Here is a 21455-nt window from a genome sequence, read left to right on the forward strand (position 1 = left end):
CAGTCACTGTGTCTCTCGAGCACAATAATAAACAGCAGAATTTTCAGTTGTCAGACTGTTCATCTGCAGATACAGCTGGTTTCTGCTGTTGTCTATGGAGATTGTTAACCGGCCTTTGACTGACTGAGAATAATATTTGGTGGTGCTACTACCACTATTATGCCAGGCAATCCACTCCAGTCCTTTTCCAGGGGCCTGTCTGACCCAGTTCATATCATAGCTGCTGAATGTGAATCCAGAGCCTGTAAAGGTCAGTTTGTTGGATTCTCCAGGTCTTTTAACCACTGGTTCAGATTCTGTCAGAGTCTGACCATCAACACTTGTTGAAAATAAAAAGATATGTCATCGAGTTAAAATGTTACATGAAAAAAAAGTCTCATTTTGAGATTAGTAGAATTGTTCACCTGCACAGCAAATAGTTACCAGCAGCAGTCCTGTCCTATAGTCCATCATGTCAAACTGTGTGTCCACTGTTAAATGTTGTCCTCTCTGCAGACTGATAAGTAGGTGGAAGACATATGAGTTCTGCATTGACTCCTCGTCACAAAGAGGAACTGGACTAGTGATTTTTGGTAAACGTAAATTCAGTCTTGTGTTTGTTGTGTTTACAATGCAACCGTATGATTAATGATGCAATTGTATTTGATCTGTGACACTGAAACATGTATTATTAATATTAGAAAATCCAACAAGTCTTATTAGCTCGGTAATTGTGGGAATATAACTTGTGTTTATAATTGTGTTTAACATAAAAAAAAAAACTTTGTAAATTTACCACATCAACCTAAACAGACTTTGCTAATTATCTTTTTAAAATATCTACTGCTTTTCTCATGTTCAGAGCTTATTTTTCCTTTATTCTTATTTGGTGTAATATATGTCATAATTTCACTCCTATGACTGAGAGACATGACATCAAATGATATCATGTTGTAACATCATGTGATGTTTTCTGCAGCTGCTCCACTGTCTTCAGTCACTGTGTCTCTTCAAGCACAGAAATAAATCCCTGAATCTTCTGTTGTCAGACTTGTGATCTAGTGGCACTGAGAGCTACTGCTAAATTATAGGACATACAGGCCTTTATGTGATTCGTTTTCTAGAATGACCTGCTCCTTCGATCAAACAGCAGGGACTTTAGTCAAAATTTTAAATGTAAATTATTTACAATTTCCTAATAAATCATGGTTTCGATGTCAGCCACAGTGTAGATCAATGAGACGCACCGTGTCTTCTTCAACTGACAGAGTAGAAACATGTGCACTGACTGCCCCCTAGTGCTGTTTATAGAAAAATGCAACAATGTGTTCCACATTTTCTTTTGGGTTGATTTGTGAAAGTGCACATTATTATCTAACAGAGGGTCTGACCTGACAGGTGATGGACACAGTCTGTCCAGGCTGCTTTATCTACAGAGAACAAGGTTGATGGTGAGGCTGAACTGATTGGAGCTCTTCTGTCCTCTCACTTAATCAGACTCAGAAAAAGATTTATCATGATAAATAATGATTTAAGCAAACAGATCAAAATAAAGTTTGACAAGAATGAATGCAGATATGTGCAGTATTCACCAGAAACTGCTGGTTAAAGCAATGTTTTAGGTAAAGTCATGGTGGGAATGTTTTTAGTGGCTCATTTTTGCTTTGATTTGTCTTCAGTTTGCAGTGAGAATCAATAAGGATGAAGGAGACTGCGATTAACTATGACTCCTCCTCAAGAGCTACGGAAATCTAAAAAAATAAAATTGATATTTATTATCTGAAAACATGTCCATATATAATTTGTTTATTCCATTAGAACTTGTTACAGATGTACTTTCACTAACATTTATATATCATATACTGTTTGACATGACAGTATATAATATATAAAAGTTAGAGAGAGAACATCTGTAACAACTTCTAATGTCATCTGCAAAGATGCAGTACTTTGTGAGTCTTAGTTCAGCTTGTGAAAAACAGAGTTAGACACTGAAATAAACATACAGTACATTTCTAACATTCATTCATGGCATACAGCACGAGTGAAATGTGTTTTGTGATATGTTTTTAGTGACTTCATGGACAGAAATGAGATAAATGTGGTCACTCAAACAGTTTGATTTTGTGCGGTAAAAAGTTGCAACGTTTTCTAGTGCACTAAACTGAGAGCGCAAGGAAAAAATTTTAAATTTGAAAAGACTGAGAAAACAATTATAGGCTGGGGTTTGTTCTGTTATAATGTTTCAGTGTGTGCAGATGTTTGACAGACAGTGGAGCCTCTGAAACCTGTGATTACCAGCAAAATGTTTGTAGATGTTAAAATTAAAATAGTGGAAATGTTTTACCAAGTGACATGTAGTGTGGACATCTGTCTTGTTCAGACAATAAGCTTCTAGTTGTTGTTTTTTTTTTTTCGCCTTTTATGTTCAACAAAGTGCGTGGAAACGAAACTTTCTAAACTTTCTTTTATTTTAATTTATTTATCTTATATTTTTATTCTCCACCCTGGAGACAACAATACAAGCTTTTATTGGTATATATTAAAAATTTTATCACCTTTGTAAAATAATTATTCACTTTAATCCTGATTAAATATTATCTGTCTGAAAGATCTGAATAGGGCTATAATTTCTAAACCTTTAAAGACTTAAGGAGATTAACTATGTGAAATAGTTTGTCAACCCAGTGGGATTTTGTACAACTGCTCAACCAAGTTCAGTCACTGTGTCTCTCTGGCACAATAATAAACAGCAGAATCTTCAGTTGTCAGACTGTTCATCTGCAGATACACCTGCTGTCTGCTGTTGTCTCTGGAGATGGTGAACTGGCCTTTGAATGAGGAAGAGTAGCGGATGTTAGAACTGTCGTACATACTCGCAACCCATTCCAGTGTTTTACCAGGAGCCTGTCTGACCCAGGCCATCCAGTAGCTGCTGAATGTGAATCCAGAGGCTGTACAGGTCAGTTTGTGGGATTCTCCAGGTCTTTTAACCACTGGTTCAGATTCTGTCAGAGTCTGAGCATCAACACCTGAAAAAGACACAAAGCAAAACTGCATGTGAGTTTAGATGTTATGTTAAAAACAAACTACATCAATTGGAGATCAGTAAAACGTTTTACCTGCCCAGCAGACAGTTAACAGCAGCAGCCCTAACCTGTAGTCCATCATGTCAAACTGTGTGTCCACTGTTCTCTGTCGTCCTCTCTGCAGACAGATAAGGTGGAAGACATTTGTCTTTTGCATTGACTCCTCCTCACAGGGAAAAAACAACTGCACTGCAGCTATTTAGTCAAAGTGGTGCATAATTTTAGTTTCCTATAACTCTTGTGTTCTGATTGACTGTTATGGATTAATTTGTGTTAAATATAATTCAGTAATAATAACAACACCATGTGATTTTTAGACACACTATACTGGGCACTATTAAGTCCAATAAAAAGACTTCTGAGTTTTCCATTGACTCTTCCTCACAGAGAATAATCGAATGAATCGCAGATGTTTAGTCAAAGTGGTGAATTAATGTTTGTTCCTTCAGAGACAGTTAGACAACCAACATTTTTATTGATCTACATTTTATCTCAGTTTTAACATCTCTGACACTGAAACACGTTTTATTCAAATTAGTTACAAGAGAACAACATTTTGAATGAATCTCATTTTCTCATCACACACTCTGAACATTGGGCAACATTCTTTATAAACAGTATTTGTCTGGTTACAAACATGCAACATTTACCATGCTCTCAGATCCTTTGGTATGAGTCTTTTGGTTTTTTCCAAAGTGCAGGACAAAAACAGACGACAATGAAAGACAGCAGTTTGTGAGGCTGGGGAATCACATCTCTGACTAAATGACCATCAGCAGGATTTCAGGAAAGACCAGCCCCCCCCCCCCCCTCTCACCCTTTGCACCACTCCAGTGACCTCTCTCAAGTCCTTCTGCTTCCTGGGCCCCACAATCACCCAAGAGCTCAAGTGGGAGCAGAATATCAGCTCCCTCACAAAGAAGCCTGAGCAGAGGCTGCTGTTCTTACTGCAGCCGAAGAAGTTTCACCTCCATGTCATGATGTTGGTGAACTTCTACACTGCCATCATCGAATCCATTCTCACATCTTCCATCACAGTCTGGTTTGCTGCAGCCACAGCCAGGAACAAGGCCAAGCTGCAGCGCATCATTCACTCAGCTGAGAAGGTTATTGGCTGCAACCTCCCATCTCTCCAGGAGCTGTACGTCTCCAGGACCTGAAGAAAGGCAGCCGGGATTGAAGCCAACCCCTCTCATCTGTGTCATCCTCACAGCAGACAGATAAGGTGGAAGACTAGAGTTTTGCATTGACTCCTCCTCAAAATGAGGAACTGGTCTGGTGAATTTTGGTGAATGTGTTGAGTTAAATTCAGTCTTGTGTTTGTTGTGTTTACAGTAATGCAACCGTAGGAATAAAGTAGTCAAAGTCTGATCACAAACAAAGTGTTTAACATTAATAGAAATTGTAATTTTACTGCATTAACTTGAACACACTTTGCTTATTGTCTTTTTAAAATATCTACTGCTTTTCTCATGTTCAGAGCTTATTTTTCCTTTATTCTTATTTAGTGTAATATATGTTTTGTAGTTTACTGTATAAAATTAACTCCTATGACTGAAAGACATGACATCAAAATACATTAGTTAGCTTATTTTTAACAGTTTGTAAAAACAAATACTGCAACACATGTTTAAAACGGACATTTCAAAGTGTTTTTGCAGGTGTTGAAAAAAACCCAGATGTCACTGAGATCGCATCACGTCTTCCTATGGGTGGATGTTTTTGAACAGCTGCTACACTGTCTTCAGTCACTGTGCTTAATCGAGCACAGAAGTAAACAGCTGAATCTTCTGCTGTCAGACTCTTGATCTCGAGGTACTGAGTGCTGCTGGGGACGTCTTCAGTCATGGTGAAACGACTTTGAAAGGAGCTGCCAAGGGTAGCAGAGTTTGAACCTGTAATCATCCACCCAATCCACTCCAGAGCTTTTCCTGGTCTCTGTCGTATCCAGCCCATATTGTAGCTCGTCATGCTATAACCAGATATGACACAGGACATCTTCACTGTCTCTCCAGGTCTTTTGACCTCAGAGTCAGACTGGTCCATTTTGATTTCACTCCAAACTCCTGTAAGTAAAAAGAAAACCACACTTTTCATTCCCCGTAATTTAAACTCAGTGGTTAGAAGCATTTGCAGAGTGATATTTCTCACCATGAACAGTAACAACAAGTAATAAGCTCCACACAACTGTGTTTTCCATTCTGTTGATTATCACTGTAGTTCAGTTCTCTTCTACTGCTGTCTCATTGAAATTGCTACGATTCTGTCACCAACTGTGTGAGAGTTGTTGATTTAGAGTTGACTTTTTAAAGAAGCAAACTTTGCATAGACGTCCCTCTGCAGGTTCAAACAGGAACAGATACATTTACATATGTAGAGTAAAACAGTGTGTCAATCTGGGCTGATGGGAATGTGATTGAGAAGCTGTGTAAAGCTCTTTGGGAACAGATGAGGTAGAAAAATGCTGTAAGTGCAAATTATTAGTCATTAAAAATCCTCACTGTCTCTACTCATTGTGATGTACCAACAACTACAAATGGAAATGTCATATTATTCTCGTATCAGGCGATAATTACATACATATTCATGGTTGTGTTAACATAATGTCACTATATTATACTATTTATTAAATCTGTAAGTTTTTTATAACTTTAGAACATGTGTGTTTATGTGGTGAAGTCTTATGTTATAAATCTCCAGGTGTTTGTGCATATTTGTACACAGTAATAAACAGCTGTGTCCTCAGGCTGCAGGTTCTGTCCTTTCATAGTCACAGTTTCAGCCAAGATGTCTCTGCTAAAGCTTAAAAAATACATCTTCTTTCTTAAAAAAAGAATGGAGCTATAATTTCTAACATTTGAAGACTTATAGACATTAGGGACATAGTAACAGTAGGATTTTGTACAGCTGGTCAACCAACTTCAGTCACTGTGAGTGTCGAGCACAATAATAAACAGCAGAATCTTCAGTTGTCAGACTGTTCATCTGCAGATACAGCTGGTTTCTGCTGTTGTCTCTGGAGATGGTGAACCGGCCTTTCACTGAGTTAGTGTAGTAAGTGCTACTTCCACTGCCACTGCTTATCAATGCAACCCATTCCAGTGTTTTACCAGGAGCCTGTCTGACCCAGTGCATCCAATAGCTGCTGAATGTGAATCCAGAGGCTGTACAGGTCAGTTTGTGGGATTCTCCAGGTCTTTTAACCACTGGTTCAGATTCTGTCAGAGTCTGAGCATCAACACCTGTGAAGACACAAAGCAAAACTGCATGTGAGTTTAGATGTTAAGTTAAAAACCAACTACATCAATTAGAGATCAGTAAAACGTTTTACCTGCCCAGCAGACAGTTAACAGCAGCAGCCCTAACCTGTAGTCCATCATGTCAAACTGTGTGTCCACTGTTCTCTGTCGTCCTCTCTGCAGACAGATAAGGTGGAAGACATTTGTGTTTTGCATTGACTCCTCCTCACAGGGAAAAAACAACTGCACTGCAGCTATTTAGTCAAAGTGGTGCATAATTTTAGTTTCCTATAACTCTGGTGTTCTGATTGACTGTTATGGATTAATTTGTGTTAAATAGAATTCAGTAATAATAACAACACCATGTGATTTTTAGACACACTATACTGGGCACTATTAAGTCCAATAAAAAGACTTCTGAGTTTTGCATTGACTCCTCCTCACAGAGAATAATCGAATGAATCGCAGATGTTTAGTCAAAGTGGTGAATTAATGTTTGTTCCTTCAGAGACAGTTAGACAACCAAAATTTTTATTGATCTACATTTTATCTCAGTTTTAGCATCTCTGACACTGAAACACGTTTTATTCAAATTAGTTACAAGAGAACAAAATTTTGAATGAATCTCATTTTCTCATCGCACACTCTGAACATTGGGCAACATTCTTTATAAACAGTATTTGTCTGGTTACAAACATGCAACATTTACCATGCTCTCAGATGCTTTGGTATGAGTCTTTTGTTTTTTCCAAAGTGCAGGACAAAAACAGACGGCAATGAAAGACAGCAGTTTGTGAGGCTGGGGAATCACATCTCTGACTAAATGACCATCAGCAGGAGTTCAGGAAAGACCAGCCCCCCTCCCCCCAGTCACCCTCTGCACCACTCCAGTGACCTCTCTCAAGACCTTCTGCTTCCTGGGCACCACAATCACCCAAGAGCTCAAGTAGGAGCAGAATATCAGCTCCCTCACAAAGAAGCCTGAGCAGAGGCTGCTGTTCTTAGGGCAGCCGAAGAAGTTTCACCTCCCTTTCAAGATGTTGGTGAACTTCTACACTGCCATCATCGAATCCATTCTCACATCCTCCATCACAGTCTGATTTGCTGCAGCCACAGCCAGGAACAAGGCCAAGCTGCAGCGCATCATTCACTCAGCTGAGAAGGTTATTGGCTGCAGCCTCCCATCTCTCCAGGAGCTGTACGTCTCCAGGACCTGAAGAAAAGCAGCCGGGATTGAAGCCGACCCCTCTCATCTCATCCTCACAGCAGAAAGATAAGGTGGAAGACTTGAGCTCTGCATTTGCTGCTCCTCAAAATGAGGAACTGGTCTGGTGAATTTTGGTGAATGTGTTGAGTTTAATTCAGTCTTGTGTTTGTTGTGTTTACAGTAATGCAACCGTAGGAATAAAGTAGTTAAAGTCTGATCAAAAACAAAGTGTTAACCTTAAAATAAATTGTAATTTTACTGCATTAACTTGAACACACTTTGCTAATTATCTTTTTAAAATATCTACTTCTTTTCTCATATCTACTTTTATTTGTTTTTTCTTATTTGGTGAAGTATATGTTTTATGTTATAAATATGGCAGGTTAGTCAATAATACATTTCACTACTATAACAGAGACATCACATGAAATTACATCAGTTAGCTTATTTTTAACAGTTTGTAAAAAAAATGTGAAACATGTTTAACATCGACATGTCAAAGTGCTTTTGCAGGTGTTGAGAAAACCCAGATGTCACTGAGATCACATCACATCTTCCTATGGGTGGATGTTTTTGTGCAGCTGGTCCACTGTCTTCAGTCACTGTGTCTCTCGAGCACAGAAGTAAACAGCAGAATCTTCCACTGTCAGACTACTGATCTCGAGGTACTGAGTGCTGCTGGGGACGTCTTCAGTCATGGTGAAACGACTTTGAAAGGAGCTGCCATAGCTAGCAGAGTTTGAACCTGTATTCATCCTCCCAACCCACTCCAGAGCTTTTCCTGGTCTCTGTCGCATCCAGTGCATGTAGTGGCTTGTCATGTCAAACCCAGATATGACACAGGACATCTTCACTGTCTCTCCAGGTCTTTTCACCTCAGAGTCAGACTGGTCCAGTTTGATCTCACTCAAAGCCCCTTTAAGCAGAAAAATAAATAATTATCAATATCAAACTAGTGATATTTACAAAAGAAGAACAAAACTCTTCAGTGACTAAACACAGAATATTTTCTCACCATGAAAAGAAACAACACATAATAAACTCCAGAAAATACTTCTTTCCATTTTGTTGCCGCTGCACAGTAAATCAGTGTTTTCTATTCTCAGCCTTAGAAATGTATAAAGCTGCACCAGTGTTCTGCTCCAGTTTATGGCAGCAGCTGATGTGTTTATATGGAACAAAGAGTTTGCATAGAGCTCCCTCTACAGGTTTGCTTAGAGAATGTGGGACACAGATACAGTACATTTCCATAAGAACACTGTCTCTACGATGTCTCTCTGTTTTTTTTACTTTAGTCAAATTGCAAAAACAAAGGTTTCATATTTAAATTAAATATGAATGTTTATGTGATTCAGTCACATGGATTTCTGGGTATTTGTGCAGGTCTGTTGGTGGTTTGTCAGTGTGAGTCCACGGAGACAGAAATAAACATCTGTGTCCTCAGGCTGCAGATTCTGCACTTTTAATGCAACAGATAGATGTTTATTTGTGGTTAAGAAACTTGTTCTTCACTATTTAACAAGTTTCTTTCTCCCCACCGATGGATCAGCAAAACATTTTTAAATATTAAAATTAAAGTAGTGGAAACATTGTCTTGTTCTTTAATCGTTGTTTTATCAAACTGGTTCTTTTTAAAGGTGGTGTTCAACAATGTGAGTAAAAGAAAAGCTTTATATTTATTTATTTATTTATTTTATCTCTACTGCGAAATGAAAAAAAAAGTTCAGTGGTATATAATAAAAATATGTCAGCAACTTTGATTAATATTGTTCACTTTAAACCTTTTTCTGTTTTTTCAATTTAAATAATCCTCAATATTGTTCACTTCAAAACCCACTTAAATATGATCTTTTTAAAAAACAACAATGGACCCATCATTTACACTTGAAGACTTAAAGACATTAACTACGAGCCAAAGTAAAAAGTCTGTGAACCCAGTAGGATTTTGTACAGTTACTAAGACAACTTCAGTCTCTATGGGTGTCGAGCAGGATATTAAACAGCTGAATCTTTTTTTTTATTTAAGTTTATTTCAGCTTACTTTTCAAACTAATTAATTCTGATATAATTTGGGCTAAAAATTAAAAGAAATGGCACATTGATTGTTATTTAGTTTTTTCATGCAAAAAATTAAAAAAAACATTAAAAAAGAAAAATCTAGAGATATACAGACTAAAACAAAAACAGTACTTTTATAAGACTTAGTGTCACAGTGACATCTGCAGTAGTTTGTGTACAGCTCTGTAACTTCCTGTGTCACTGTGGCTCTCGAGGACAATAATAAACAGCAGAGTCTTCAGTCGTCAAGCTGTTCATCTGCAGATACACCTGATCCACGTTGTTGTCTCTGGAAATGGTGAAACGATTCTTGACAGATGTGGAATAAGCTATAACGGTTCCACTTGGAGCAGAAATGAAGGCAACCCACTCCAGTCCTTTTCCTTCAGCCTGTCTGATCCATCTGACAACAGCATCTCTGTACAGGTCCGTTTGTGGGATTCTCCAGGCCTCTTTACCACTGGTTCAGACTCAGAGTCTGACTGCAAACACCTGAAGAGAAAAGACAGTTTGATCAGAACTGAGCCAAAGGAAACACTGACAAAGAAAAAGGCAGATACGTGTGGTATTTACCAGAAACTGCTGCTAGAAGCAGAAATGTTAAACAAGTAGTTAAAGTCATAGTGGAAATGTGTTGTATGTCAAAACTGGACACAGTATCATATTGTATTTATTCTTATTTTAGTGGCAAAAGGGGAACACATTTACGAATGGGGTTTTATAAGAATTAAATCTATTAGTCTGTGGGTGCAGCTTGTCTTAGTGCACATTGACAGGAAAAAACACCTACTGTACAGACACATACTGCTGTACATATGCATATTTGTAGGGTGTCAATGACAAGTCACAGACACAAAGACTGACTGAAAATATTTGTTCTAAGTGAGTCAGTAATGTCCTCACTTCTGTTACTTTCAGTAATGCTCCATCTTCCATCAGTGTCACCAGAATCCGAATGAGAAACACAAGCAGTTCTTGTCTGACCCCTGGTGGTTCAAAGGAGGAACTGCAACTGTTTTTTTAATACAATGTACTGATGACGCTTCAAAACATAAAATGATGGTTTTGTTCGATTATTTGATTTTTTTAGCTAATGCTTGGCAACAAACAGTTTAAAGGAATGTGCAGAGAAATTAATGAATGAAAATGATTTGTGGATGATGAGATGGTTTGTGTACGGAAAATGAGGCTTTTGATATGAATTACACACCATATTAGTGTGAACATTTTTTTAGTGTGGTTGTGTTCATGGAACGTCAGTAATTACTGCAAATACTTCATTTTTCCTAATTCCTCAACTTTAACTAAAGTTAAACCTTTAGAGGTAAAACTGTGTCAGACCACTGAGGATAAATATAATTGTGCAGCTACTCATTTATTTTGTTGTCAAACAAACATTATTTTTCCATTTGTAATTTTATCTCAAACATGGATAAATGTGTGTTTAAATGTAACTTTGCTTAATACTGTTCATTCTAACTCCACTCCCCTCTCTCCCCTTTAGAAAAATACATCTTCTTACTCTAAACCAGAATGAAGCTCTAATAATGGACTTATGGACATTAGGGACATAGTAACAGTAGGATTTTGTACAGCTGCTCAACCAACTTCAGTCGCTGTGTCCGTCGTGTCGAGCACAATAATAAACAGCAGAATCTTCAGTTGTCAGACTGTTCATCTGCAGATACACCTGCAGTCTGCTGTCGTCTCTGGAGATGGTGAACCGGCCTTTGACTGACTGAGAGTAGTAGATGTTGGAACTGTATATACTCGCAGCCCACTCCAGTTCTTTTCCAGGAGCCTGTCTGACCCAGGCCAAGTAGTAGCCACTGATTGTCAATCCAGAGGCTGTACAGGTCAGTTTGTGAGATTCACCAGGTCTTTTAACCACTGGTTCAGATTCTGTCAGAGTCTGAGCATCAACACCTGTTGAAAAGCAAAAGATATGTACATTATGTTAGTTAGGATGTTGCATGAAAAACAAAACAAAAAATAAAACAATTTCATTTTGAGATTAGTAGAATTCTTCACCTGCACAGCAGAGAGATAACAGCATCAGCCCGAACCTATAGTCCATCATGTCAAACTCTGTGTCCACTGTCCTCTGTCGTCCTCTGTGCAGACAGATAAGTAGGTGGAAGACATGTAAGTTTTGCATTAACTCCTCCTCACAATGAGGAACTGGACTAGTGATTTTTGGTGAATGTGTTAAATTACATTCAGTCTCGTTTTCCAATATTTTTCCAAACATGTTTAACATTTCTTAAATCTCAGTTTAGACACCAGACACTAAAACATATATATTATTATATATATTATATATGATATAATATTATTACAACATATATATATATATATATATATATATTATTACAACATATTATTAACAATAATTTTCTATGAACACAGCTTAAGTATGAACATAAATAGATTGTTAAGCATTAAAAACAATCAGCTTTATTGTCAGTTCACCACATTGACTTAAATACACCTTACTTACATCTTACTAATACTGTAACCTTTTTAAATATCCTCTGTATCTATAAACACAGAAATAGTGATCATCAACTACCACAGAAGAAAGAAGACAGAACAAACTTGAGAAAACACTTGTTTCCTTTGTGTTGTTGCTGCTGTGGTTCACTGCACTATTGTTCTGTCTGGAATCAGACAGCTGCTTGTGTGGTGTTTGCACTGTATGGAACAAAGAGTTAGACGTCCCTCTACAGGTTTGCTAACAGTTCCACAAGAAGATGGTCTCTTATGCAACAAGGGATCATCTTTAATCATGGAGCAGCAGTCAGGGGCTATTTATTTTTATCTTGGCCACATCACAGCAAAGTCTGCATTTGTCTGTAGACTGTAGTCCATCCTCTCTACAATGAGAACTGAAAATGAGTCATGTCCTTCATGTGAGTCTCTGCTATATCCAAAGCATCATTAAATGGTTCACAGTCTAAATCTATAAATCTGCGGACTTTAGGATCATGACGTCATACTCTTTACTAAGATTAGTACTTCTTGCTAAAAGTAAGAGTGGGAGGCTTTATAAATAACACCTAATTGAGTTTTTTTTTGCTTGTAGGCTTCTCAGGAAAACTTCCACCACAATCTCTATAGATATTATAATTTGACAGTAAATCAATTTAATATAATGCATATTTTGCTCTTGTCAATGTGACTGATAACAGTTACTCTATTACTGTGAGTGATACTATAACAAAAGTCCTTGAATATATAATTTATATATAATTTAAATATGTTAAGTAAACTTTATATTGTTCTCTTTAAACTATAATTTAAATAACCATGAGTATTTTTCACTTCAAAACCCACTAAAATATTATCGTACTCAAAAAACAACAATGGACACATCATTTCCAAGCACTTGAAAACTTAAAGACATTAATTATTTGTATGAACTCAGTAGGATTTTTTACAGCTGCTCAGAAAACTTCAGTCACCGTGACAATAATAAACAGCTGAATCTTTAGTTTTCAGACTGTTCATCTGCAGATACAACTACTGTCTGCTGTTGTCTTGCAATTTTTTTAAAGGAATTTAATAATGTGTGCAATAAACAAACTTTTTATTTTTTCATTTTTATATTTTATCTCAGACGTGGATAAATGTGTTTAAATGCGTAAGCAACTTTTCTTAATAATGTTTACACTAATCCCACTCCCCTCCTTCCCCTTCAAAAAAATGCATCTTCTTTCTAAAAATAACAATGGCGCTATAATAAGGGACTTATGGGCATTAGTGACATAGTAACAGTAGGATTTTGTACAGCTGCTCAACCAACTTCAGTCGCTGTGTCTCTCGGGCACAATAATAAACAGCAGAATCTTCAGTTGTCAGACTGTTCATCTGCAGATACAGCTGGTTTCTGCTGTTGTCTCTGGAGATGGTGAACCGGCCTTGGACTGAGTTAGAGTAGTAAGTGGTGGAACCACTAGGCTTGCTGATTAATGCGATCCACTCCAGTCCTTTTCCAGGAGCTTGTCTGACCCAGTTCATCTCATAGCTGCTGAATGTGAATCCAGAGGCTGTACAGGTCAGTTTGTGGGATTCTCCAGGTCTTTTAATCACTGGTTCAGATTCTGTCAGAGTCTGAGCATCAACACCTGTGAAGACAAAAATCAAAACATCATGTGAGTTAAATGCTAAGTGACAAATAATCTGCTTCAATTTGAAATTGATAAAATTCTTCACCTGTCCAGCAGAGAGTTAACAGTAGCAGAACTGTCCTACAGTCCATTATGTCAAACTGTGTGTCCACTGTCCTCTGTCGTCCTCTCTGCAGACTGATAAGTAGGTGGAAGACATGTGAGTTTTGCATTAACTCCTCCTCACAATGAGGAACTGGACTAGTGGTCCATCCTCTCTACAATGAGAACTGAAAATGAGTCATATCCTTCATGTGAGTCTCTGCTATACAAATGTGAGCTGCAGTGGGAAAAAAAATTATGTTTCATATTAAATCATTTTTATTAATTAAATGTATTGAAAGTAAATACACATTTTTCAATCAGCTTGTGAGTTTTTGTTCAGGTCTGTTGCTGGTTTGTGTCACTGTGAGCCGACAATAGTAAACATGTGTGTCCTCAGGCTGCAGCTTCACCCCTGCTAATGTCACAGAACTAGTTGAAGTGTATGTGTTGTTGTCAAAACATGATTTTATTCAAAGCCACGTCCTCCCCACCAATGCAAAACCCACTTTCTTTTTTTTCTTCACCCTGTCTGATCCAACCTGTTGCATAGCTGTTATCAATCAGAGAATATCCAGAGACCTGACAGGTGATGGACACAGTCTGTCCAGGCTGCACAACCACTGAGTCTGGCTGGATGAAATCAATACCATTCACACCTGTGGAAACAGAAATCAACATTATCTCCATTATTCATGTGAATCTTCAGTGTCGTCATTGTAAAGCAAAATTATTTTGAACTAACACTTCACTTTCTTATGAATAACCTCCGTTTTCAAGCCTTTGAATAATTATGAATATTTACTCTGATTTAAAAGTAGATAAAAAGTCTAACTGAGCAAAATTCATATGTTAGATACACTGTCAATGAATAAATGCTCATCTACTATGCTCATGTACCCTGTCTGCGTTTACAGTCATTTACTTTTCCAGTCATTTTCAATGGGAGAAACTATTTTATAACTACAGTATGTAATATTTTAAAAACATTTATTTATTTTATAACTATGCTCCACTACTTACTGTATGTTAATGTGTGGATGAGCTGCCAAAGCCTCATTGAACAGCACTGTTGACATTAGCTCCACTAATCAGAGATTTTTCTATTCTCCTTGTAAGTTTGAAGAATTCTGATTTACTGTGAACTTATAACAATGACTGCTTAAAGTGCTGGGCAGAGTTTTCAGTCGGTCCTTATCTATCATGGTTCTGAGATCAGTTAGTGGATGAGCTGCTATACTGTCACATTACAGTGACACAGGAGAGAAAAATCAGCTTTAAGTGTCTCTGAAGACTTAAAATGTCCCTAAAATGTTCTGTCTATTCAGTGAGTTACATAAAATATTCTGTATAATTGTGAATTAGTTATTATTTGGTATGTTTTTACTACATGGCTGTTTATATTCATTCTTCATTTCTGTTATTAATTGTTGCAGTTAGGCTTCAATAAAACTTTTCATGTGTCAGTGTAGATATTTGACAAACCGTACACAGACATGTGGAGCCTCTAAAATTCATGCGATTATCTGCAAAATATTTTAGATATTAAAATTAAACTAGTGGAATAACAACATTTAACCAAGTTACAGTGTGTGAATTTCATGTTGTTGCTGAGACATCTGTCTTATTCAGACAATTTATCTTTTTTAAAGGTCTTTAACAATGTGTCCGAAAAACAAACTTTTTATTTTTTCTTTTGTATATTTTATGTAAAACATGGATAAATGTGTGTTTAAATATGTAAGCAACTTTGTTTAATATAAAATATCCCCCCTCCCCTTTTAAAAATACATGTTCTTTTGAAAAAAAAAATACAGCTATAATTTCTATCATTTGATGACATTAGGGACATAGTAACAGTAGGATTTTGTACAGCTGCTCAACCAACTTCAGTCACTGTGGGTCTCTGGCACAATAATAAACAGCAGAATCTTCAGTTGTCAGACTGTTCATCTGCAGATACACCTGCTGTCTGCTGTCGTCTCTGGAGATGGTGAACCGGCCTTGGACTGACTGAGAGTAGTAGATGTAGGAACTGTATATACTCGCAATCCACTCCAGTCCTTTTCCAGGAGCCTGTCTGACCCAGGCCATGTAGTAGCCACTGATTGTCAATCCAGAGGCTGTACAGGTCAGTTTGTGAGATTCTCCAGGTCTTTTAACCACTGGTTCAGATTCTGTCAGAGTCTGACCATCAACACCTGTTGAAAAGCATAATGTACATTATGTTAGTTAGGATGTTGCATGAAAAACAAAACAAAAAATAAAACAATTTCATTTTGAGATTAGTAGAATTCTTCACCTGCACAGCAGAGAGATAACAGCATCAGCCCGAACCTATAGTCCATCATGTCAAACTGTGTGTCCACTGTCCTCTGACGTCCTCTCTGCAGACTGATAAGTAGGTGGAAGACATGTGAGTTTTGCATTAACTCCTCCTCACAATGAGGAACTGGACTAGTGATTTTTGTTGAACGTGTTAAATTATATTCAGTCTCGAGTTTGATTATTTTTCCCAACATGTTTAACATTTCTTTAATCTCAGTTTAGACATTAGACACTGAAACATGTTTATTCATATTATCAACAATAGTTTTCTATGAACACAGCTTAAGTATGAACATAAACAGATTGTTAAGCATTAAAAACAATCAGCTTTATTGTCAGTTCACCACATTGACTTAAATACACCTTACTTACACCTTACTAATACTGTAACCTTTTTAAATATCCTCTGTATCTATAAACACAGAAATAGTGATCATCAACTACCATAGAAGAAAGAAGACAGAACAAACTTGAGAAAACACTTGTTTCCTTTGTGTTGTTGCTGCTGTGGTTCACTGCACTATTGTTCTGTCTGGAATCAGACAGCTGCTTGTGTGGTGTTTGCACTGTATGGAACAAAGAGTTAGACGTCCCTCTACAGGTTTGCTAACAGTTCCACAAGAAGATGGTCTCTTATGCAACAAGGGATCATCTTTAATCATGGAGCAGCAGTCAGGGGCTATTTATTTTTATCTTGGCCACATCACAGCAAAGTCTGCATTTGTCTGTAGACTGTAGTCCATCCTCTCTACAATGAGAACTGAAAATGAGTCATGTCCTTCATGTGAGTCTCTGCTGTACAAATGTGAGCTGCAGTGGAAATCAACAGTAAAATGTATTTATTTTTGTTAAATTAGCAGAGTACTTTTAAATAATGTTTTATATCAACTAATTGTTATTATGAGCAGAAGTTTCCACTATGTCAGTTTGTTCTGGTTGGTTTTAGGTTTGAAGTTGTGCTTTAATGTCAGTGTAGATATTGTATAGATATATGTAAGCAACTTTGTTCAATATTGTTCAGGATTTTGTACAGCTGTTCAACCAACTTCAGTCACTGTGTCTCTCAAGCACAATAATAAACAGCAGAATCTTCAGTTGTCAGACTGTTCATCTGCAGATACAGCTGGTTTCTGCTGTTGTCTATGGAGATGGTTAACCGGCCTTTGACTGACTGAGAATAATATTTGGTGGTGCTACTAACACTATTATGCCAGGCGATCCACTCCAGTCCTTTTCCAGGGGCCTGTCTGACCCAATTCATCTCATAGCTGCTGAATGTGAATCCAGAGCCTGTAAAGGTCAGTTTGTTGGATTCTCCAGGTCTTTTAACCACTGGTTCAGATTCTGTCAGAGTCTGACCATCAACACTTGTTGAAAATAAAAAGATATGTCATCGAGTTAAAATGTTACATGAAAAAAAAGTCTCATTTTGAGATTAGTAGAATTGTTCACCTGCACAGCAAATAGTTACCAGCAGCCGTCCTGTCCTATAGTCCATCATGCCAAACTGTGTGTCCACTGTTAAATGTGGTCCTCTCTGCAAACTGATAAGTACGTGGAAGACATATGAGTTCTGCATTGACTCCTCGTCACAAAGAGGAACTGGACTAGTGATTTTTGGTAAACGTAAATTCAGTCTTGTGTTTGTTGTGTTTACACCAATGCAACCGTATGATTAATGATGCAATTGTATTTGATCTGTGACACTGAAACATGTATTATTAATATTAGAAAATCCAACAAGTCTTATTAGCTCGGTAATTGTGGGAATATAACTTGTGTTTATAATTGTGTTTAACATAAAAAAAAAAACTTTGTAAATTTACCACATCAACCTAAACAGACTTTGCTAATTATCTTTTTAAAATATCTACTGCTTTTCTCATGTTCAGAGCTTATTTTTCCTTTATTCTTATTTGGTGTAATATATGTCATAATTTCACTCCTATGACTGAGAGACATGACATCAAATGATATCATGTTGTAACATCATGTGATGTTTTCTGCAGCTGCTCCACTGTCTTCAGTCACTGTGTCTCTTCAAGCACAGAAATAAATCCCTGAATCTTCAGCTGTCAGACTTGTGATCTAGTGGCACTGAGAGCTATTGCTAAATTATAGGACATACAGGCCTTTATGTGATTCGTTTTCTAGAATGACCTGCTCCTTCGATCAAACAGCAGGGACTTTAGTCATAATTTTAAATGTAAATTATTTACAATTTCTTAATAAATCATGCTTTCGCTGTCAGCCACAGTGTAGATCAATGAGACGCACCGTGTCTTCTTCAACTGACAGAGGAAAAACATGTGCACTGACTGCCCCCTAGTGCTGTTTATAGAAAAATGCAACAATGTGTTCCACATTTTCTTTTCGGTTGATTTGTGAAAGTGCACATTATTATCTAACAGAGGGTCTGACCTGACAGGTGATGGACACAGTCTGTCCAGGCTGCTTCATCTACAGAGAACATGGTTGATGGTGAGGCTGAAGTGATTGGAGCTCTTCTGTCTTCTCACTTAATCAGACTCAGAAAAAGATTTATCATGATAAATAATGATTTAAGCAAACAGATCAAAATAAAGTTTGACAAGAATGAATGCAGATATGTGCAGTATTCACCAGAAACTGCTGGTTAAAGCAATGTTTTAGGTAAAGTCATGGTGGGAATGTTTTTAGTGGCTCATTTTTGCTTTGATTTGTCTTCAGTTTGCAGTGAGAATCAATAAGGATGAAGGAGACTGCGATTAACTATGAATCCTCCTCAAGAGCTACGGAAATCTAAAAAAATAAAATTGATATTTATTATCTGAAAACATGTCCATATATAATTTGTTTATTCCATTAGAACTTGTTACAGATGTACTTTTTCCAACATTTATATATCATATACTGTTTGACATGACAGTATATAATATATAAATGTTAGAGAGGGAACATCTGTAACAACTTCTAATGTCATCTGCAAAGATGCAGTACTTTGTGAGTCTTAGTTCAGCTTGTGAAAAACAGAGTTAGACACTGAAATAAACATACAGTACATTTCTAACATTCATTCATGGCATACAGCACGAGTGAAATGTGTTTTGTGATATGTTTTTAGTGACTTCATGGACAGAAATGAGATAAATGTGGTCACTCAAACAGTTTGATTTTGTGCGGTAAAAAGTTGCAACTTTTTCTAGTGCACTAAACTGAGAGCGCAAGGAAAAAATTTTAAATTTGAAAAGACTGAGAAAACAATTATAGGCTGGGGTTTGTTCTGTTATAATGTTTCAGTGTGTGCAGATGTTTGACAGACAGTGGAGCCTCTGAAACCTGTGATTACCAGCAAAATGTTTGTAGATGTTAAAATTAAAATAGTGGAAATGTTTTACCAAGTGACATGTAGTGTGGACATCTGTCTTGTTCAGACAATAAGCTTCTAGTTGTTGGTTTTTTTTTTTCGCCTTTTATGTTCAACAAAGTGCGTGGAAACGAAACTCCACCCTGGAGTCAACAATACAAGCTTTTATTGGTATATATTAAACATTTTATCACCTTTGTTTAATATTATTCACTTTAATCCTGATTAAATATTATCTGTCTGAAAGATCTGAATAGGGCTATAATTTCTAAACCTTTAAAGACTTAAGGAGATTAACTATGTGAAATAGTTTGTCAACCCAGTGGGATTTTGTACAACTGCTCAACCAAGTTCAGTCACTGTGTCTCTCTGGCACAATAATAAACAGCAGAATCTTCAGTTGTCAGACTGTTCATCTGCAGATACACCTGCTGTCTGCTGTTGTCTCTGGAGATGGTGAACCGGCCTTTGAATGAGGAAGAGTAGCGGATGTTAGAACTGTCGTACATACTCGCAACCCATTCCAGTGTTTTACCAGGAGCCTGTCTGACCCAGGCCATCCAGTAGCTGCTGAATGTGAATCCAGAGGCTGTACAGGTCAGTTTGTGGGATTCTCCAGGTCTTTTAACCACTGGTTCAGATTCTGTCAGAGTCTGAGCATCAACACCTGAAAAAGACACAAAGCAAAACTGCATGTGAGTTTAGATGTTATGTTAAAAACAAACTACATCAATTGGAGATCAGTAAAACGTTTTACCTGCCCAGCAGACAGTTAACAGCAGCAGCCCTAACCTGTAGTCCATCATGTCAAACTGTGTGTCCACTGTTCTCTGTCGTCCTCTCTGCAGACAGATAAGGTGGAAGACATTTGTCTTTTGCATTGACTCCTCCTCACAGGGAAAAAACAACTGCACTGCAGCTATTTAGTCAAAGTGGTGCATAATTTTAGTTTCCTATAACTCTGGTGTTCTGATTGACTGTTATGGATTAATTTGTGTTAAATAGAATTCAGTAATAATAACAACACCATGTGATTTTTAGACACACTATACTGGGCACTATTAAGTCCAATAAAAAGACTTCTGAGTTTTGCATTGACTCCTCCTCACAGAGAGTAATCGAATGAATCGCAGATGTTTAGTCAAAGTGGTGAATTAATGTTTGTTCCTTCAGAGACAGTTAGACAACCAACATTTTTATTGATCTACATTTTATCTCAGTTTCAGCATCTCTGACACTGAAACACGTTTTATTCAAATTAGTTACAAGAGAACTAAATTTTGAATGAATCTCATTTTCTCATCACACACTCTGAACATTGGGCAACATTCTTTATAAACAGTATTTGTCTGGTTACAAACATGCAACATTTACCATGCTCTCAGATCCTTTGGTATGAGTCTTTTGGTTTTTTCCAAAGTGCAGGACAAAAACAGACGACAATGAAAGACAGCAGTTTGTGAGGCTGGGGAATCACATCTCTGACTCAATGACCATTAGCAGGATTTCAGGAAAGACCAGCCCCCCTCCCTTCGTCACCCTCTGCACCACTCCAGTGACCTCTCTCAAGTCCTTCCGCTTCCTGGGCCCCACAATCACCCAAGAGCTCAAGTGGGAGCAGAATATCAGCTCCCTCACCATTCACTGCTGTTATAGGGCAGCCGAAGAAGTTTCACCTCACTGTCAAGATGTTGGTGAACATACACTGCCATCATCGAATCCATTCTCACATCCTCCATCACAGTCTGATTTGCTGCAGCCACAGCCAGGAACAAGGCCAAGCTGCAGCGCATCATTCACTCAGCTGAGAAGGTTATTGGCTGCAGCCTCCCATCTCTCCAGGAGCTGTACGTCTCCAGGACCTGAAGAAAAGCAGCCGGGATTGAAGCCGACCCCTCTCATCTCATCCTCACAGCAGAAAGATAAGGTGGAAGACTTGAGCTCTGCATTTGCTGCTCCTCAAAATGAGGAACTGGTCTGGTGAATTTTGGTGAATGT

The 21455-nt window shown here is 37.5% G+C and overlaps 2 gene segments (V, D, J or C); both read right to left on the reverse strand.

The window, feature by feature from the left end:
- Positions 1 to 5993: 5993 nt before the first annotated feature.
- On the reverse strand, positions 5994 to 7451 carry LOC137100109 (Ig heavy chain V region 914-like). The segment is given in 3 exon segments: positions 5994 to 6310; positions 6400 to 6484; positions 7389 to 7451. Coding segments are annotated over 3 exon segments (465 nt in total).
- A 662-nt stretch (positions 7452 to 8113) lies between these two features.
- LOC137100110 (immunoglobulin heavy variable 1-46-like) lies at positions 8114 to 10853 on the reverse strand. The segment is given in 3 exon segments: positions 8114 to 8430; positions 9943 to 10064; positions 10849 to 10853. Coding segments are annotated over 3 exon segments (444 nt in total).
- Positions 10854 to 21455: the final 10602 nt, after the last annotated feature.

The sequence above is a fragment of the Channa argus genome, chromosome 15 (genome assembly GCF_033026475.1).
Source record: "Channa argus isolate prfri chromosome 15, Channa argus male v1.0, whole genome shotgun sequence".
NCBI lineage: Eukaryota > Metazoa > Chordata > Actinopteri > Anabantiformes > Channidae > Channa > Channa argus.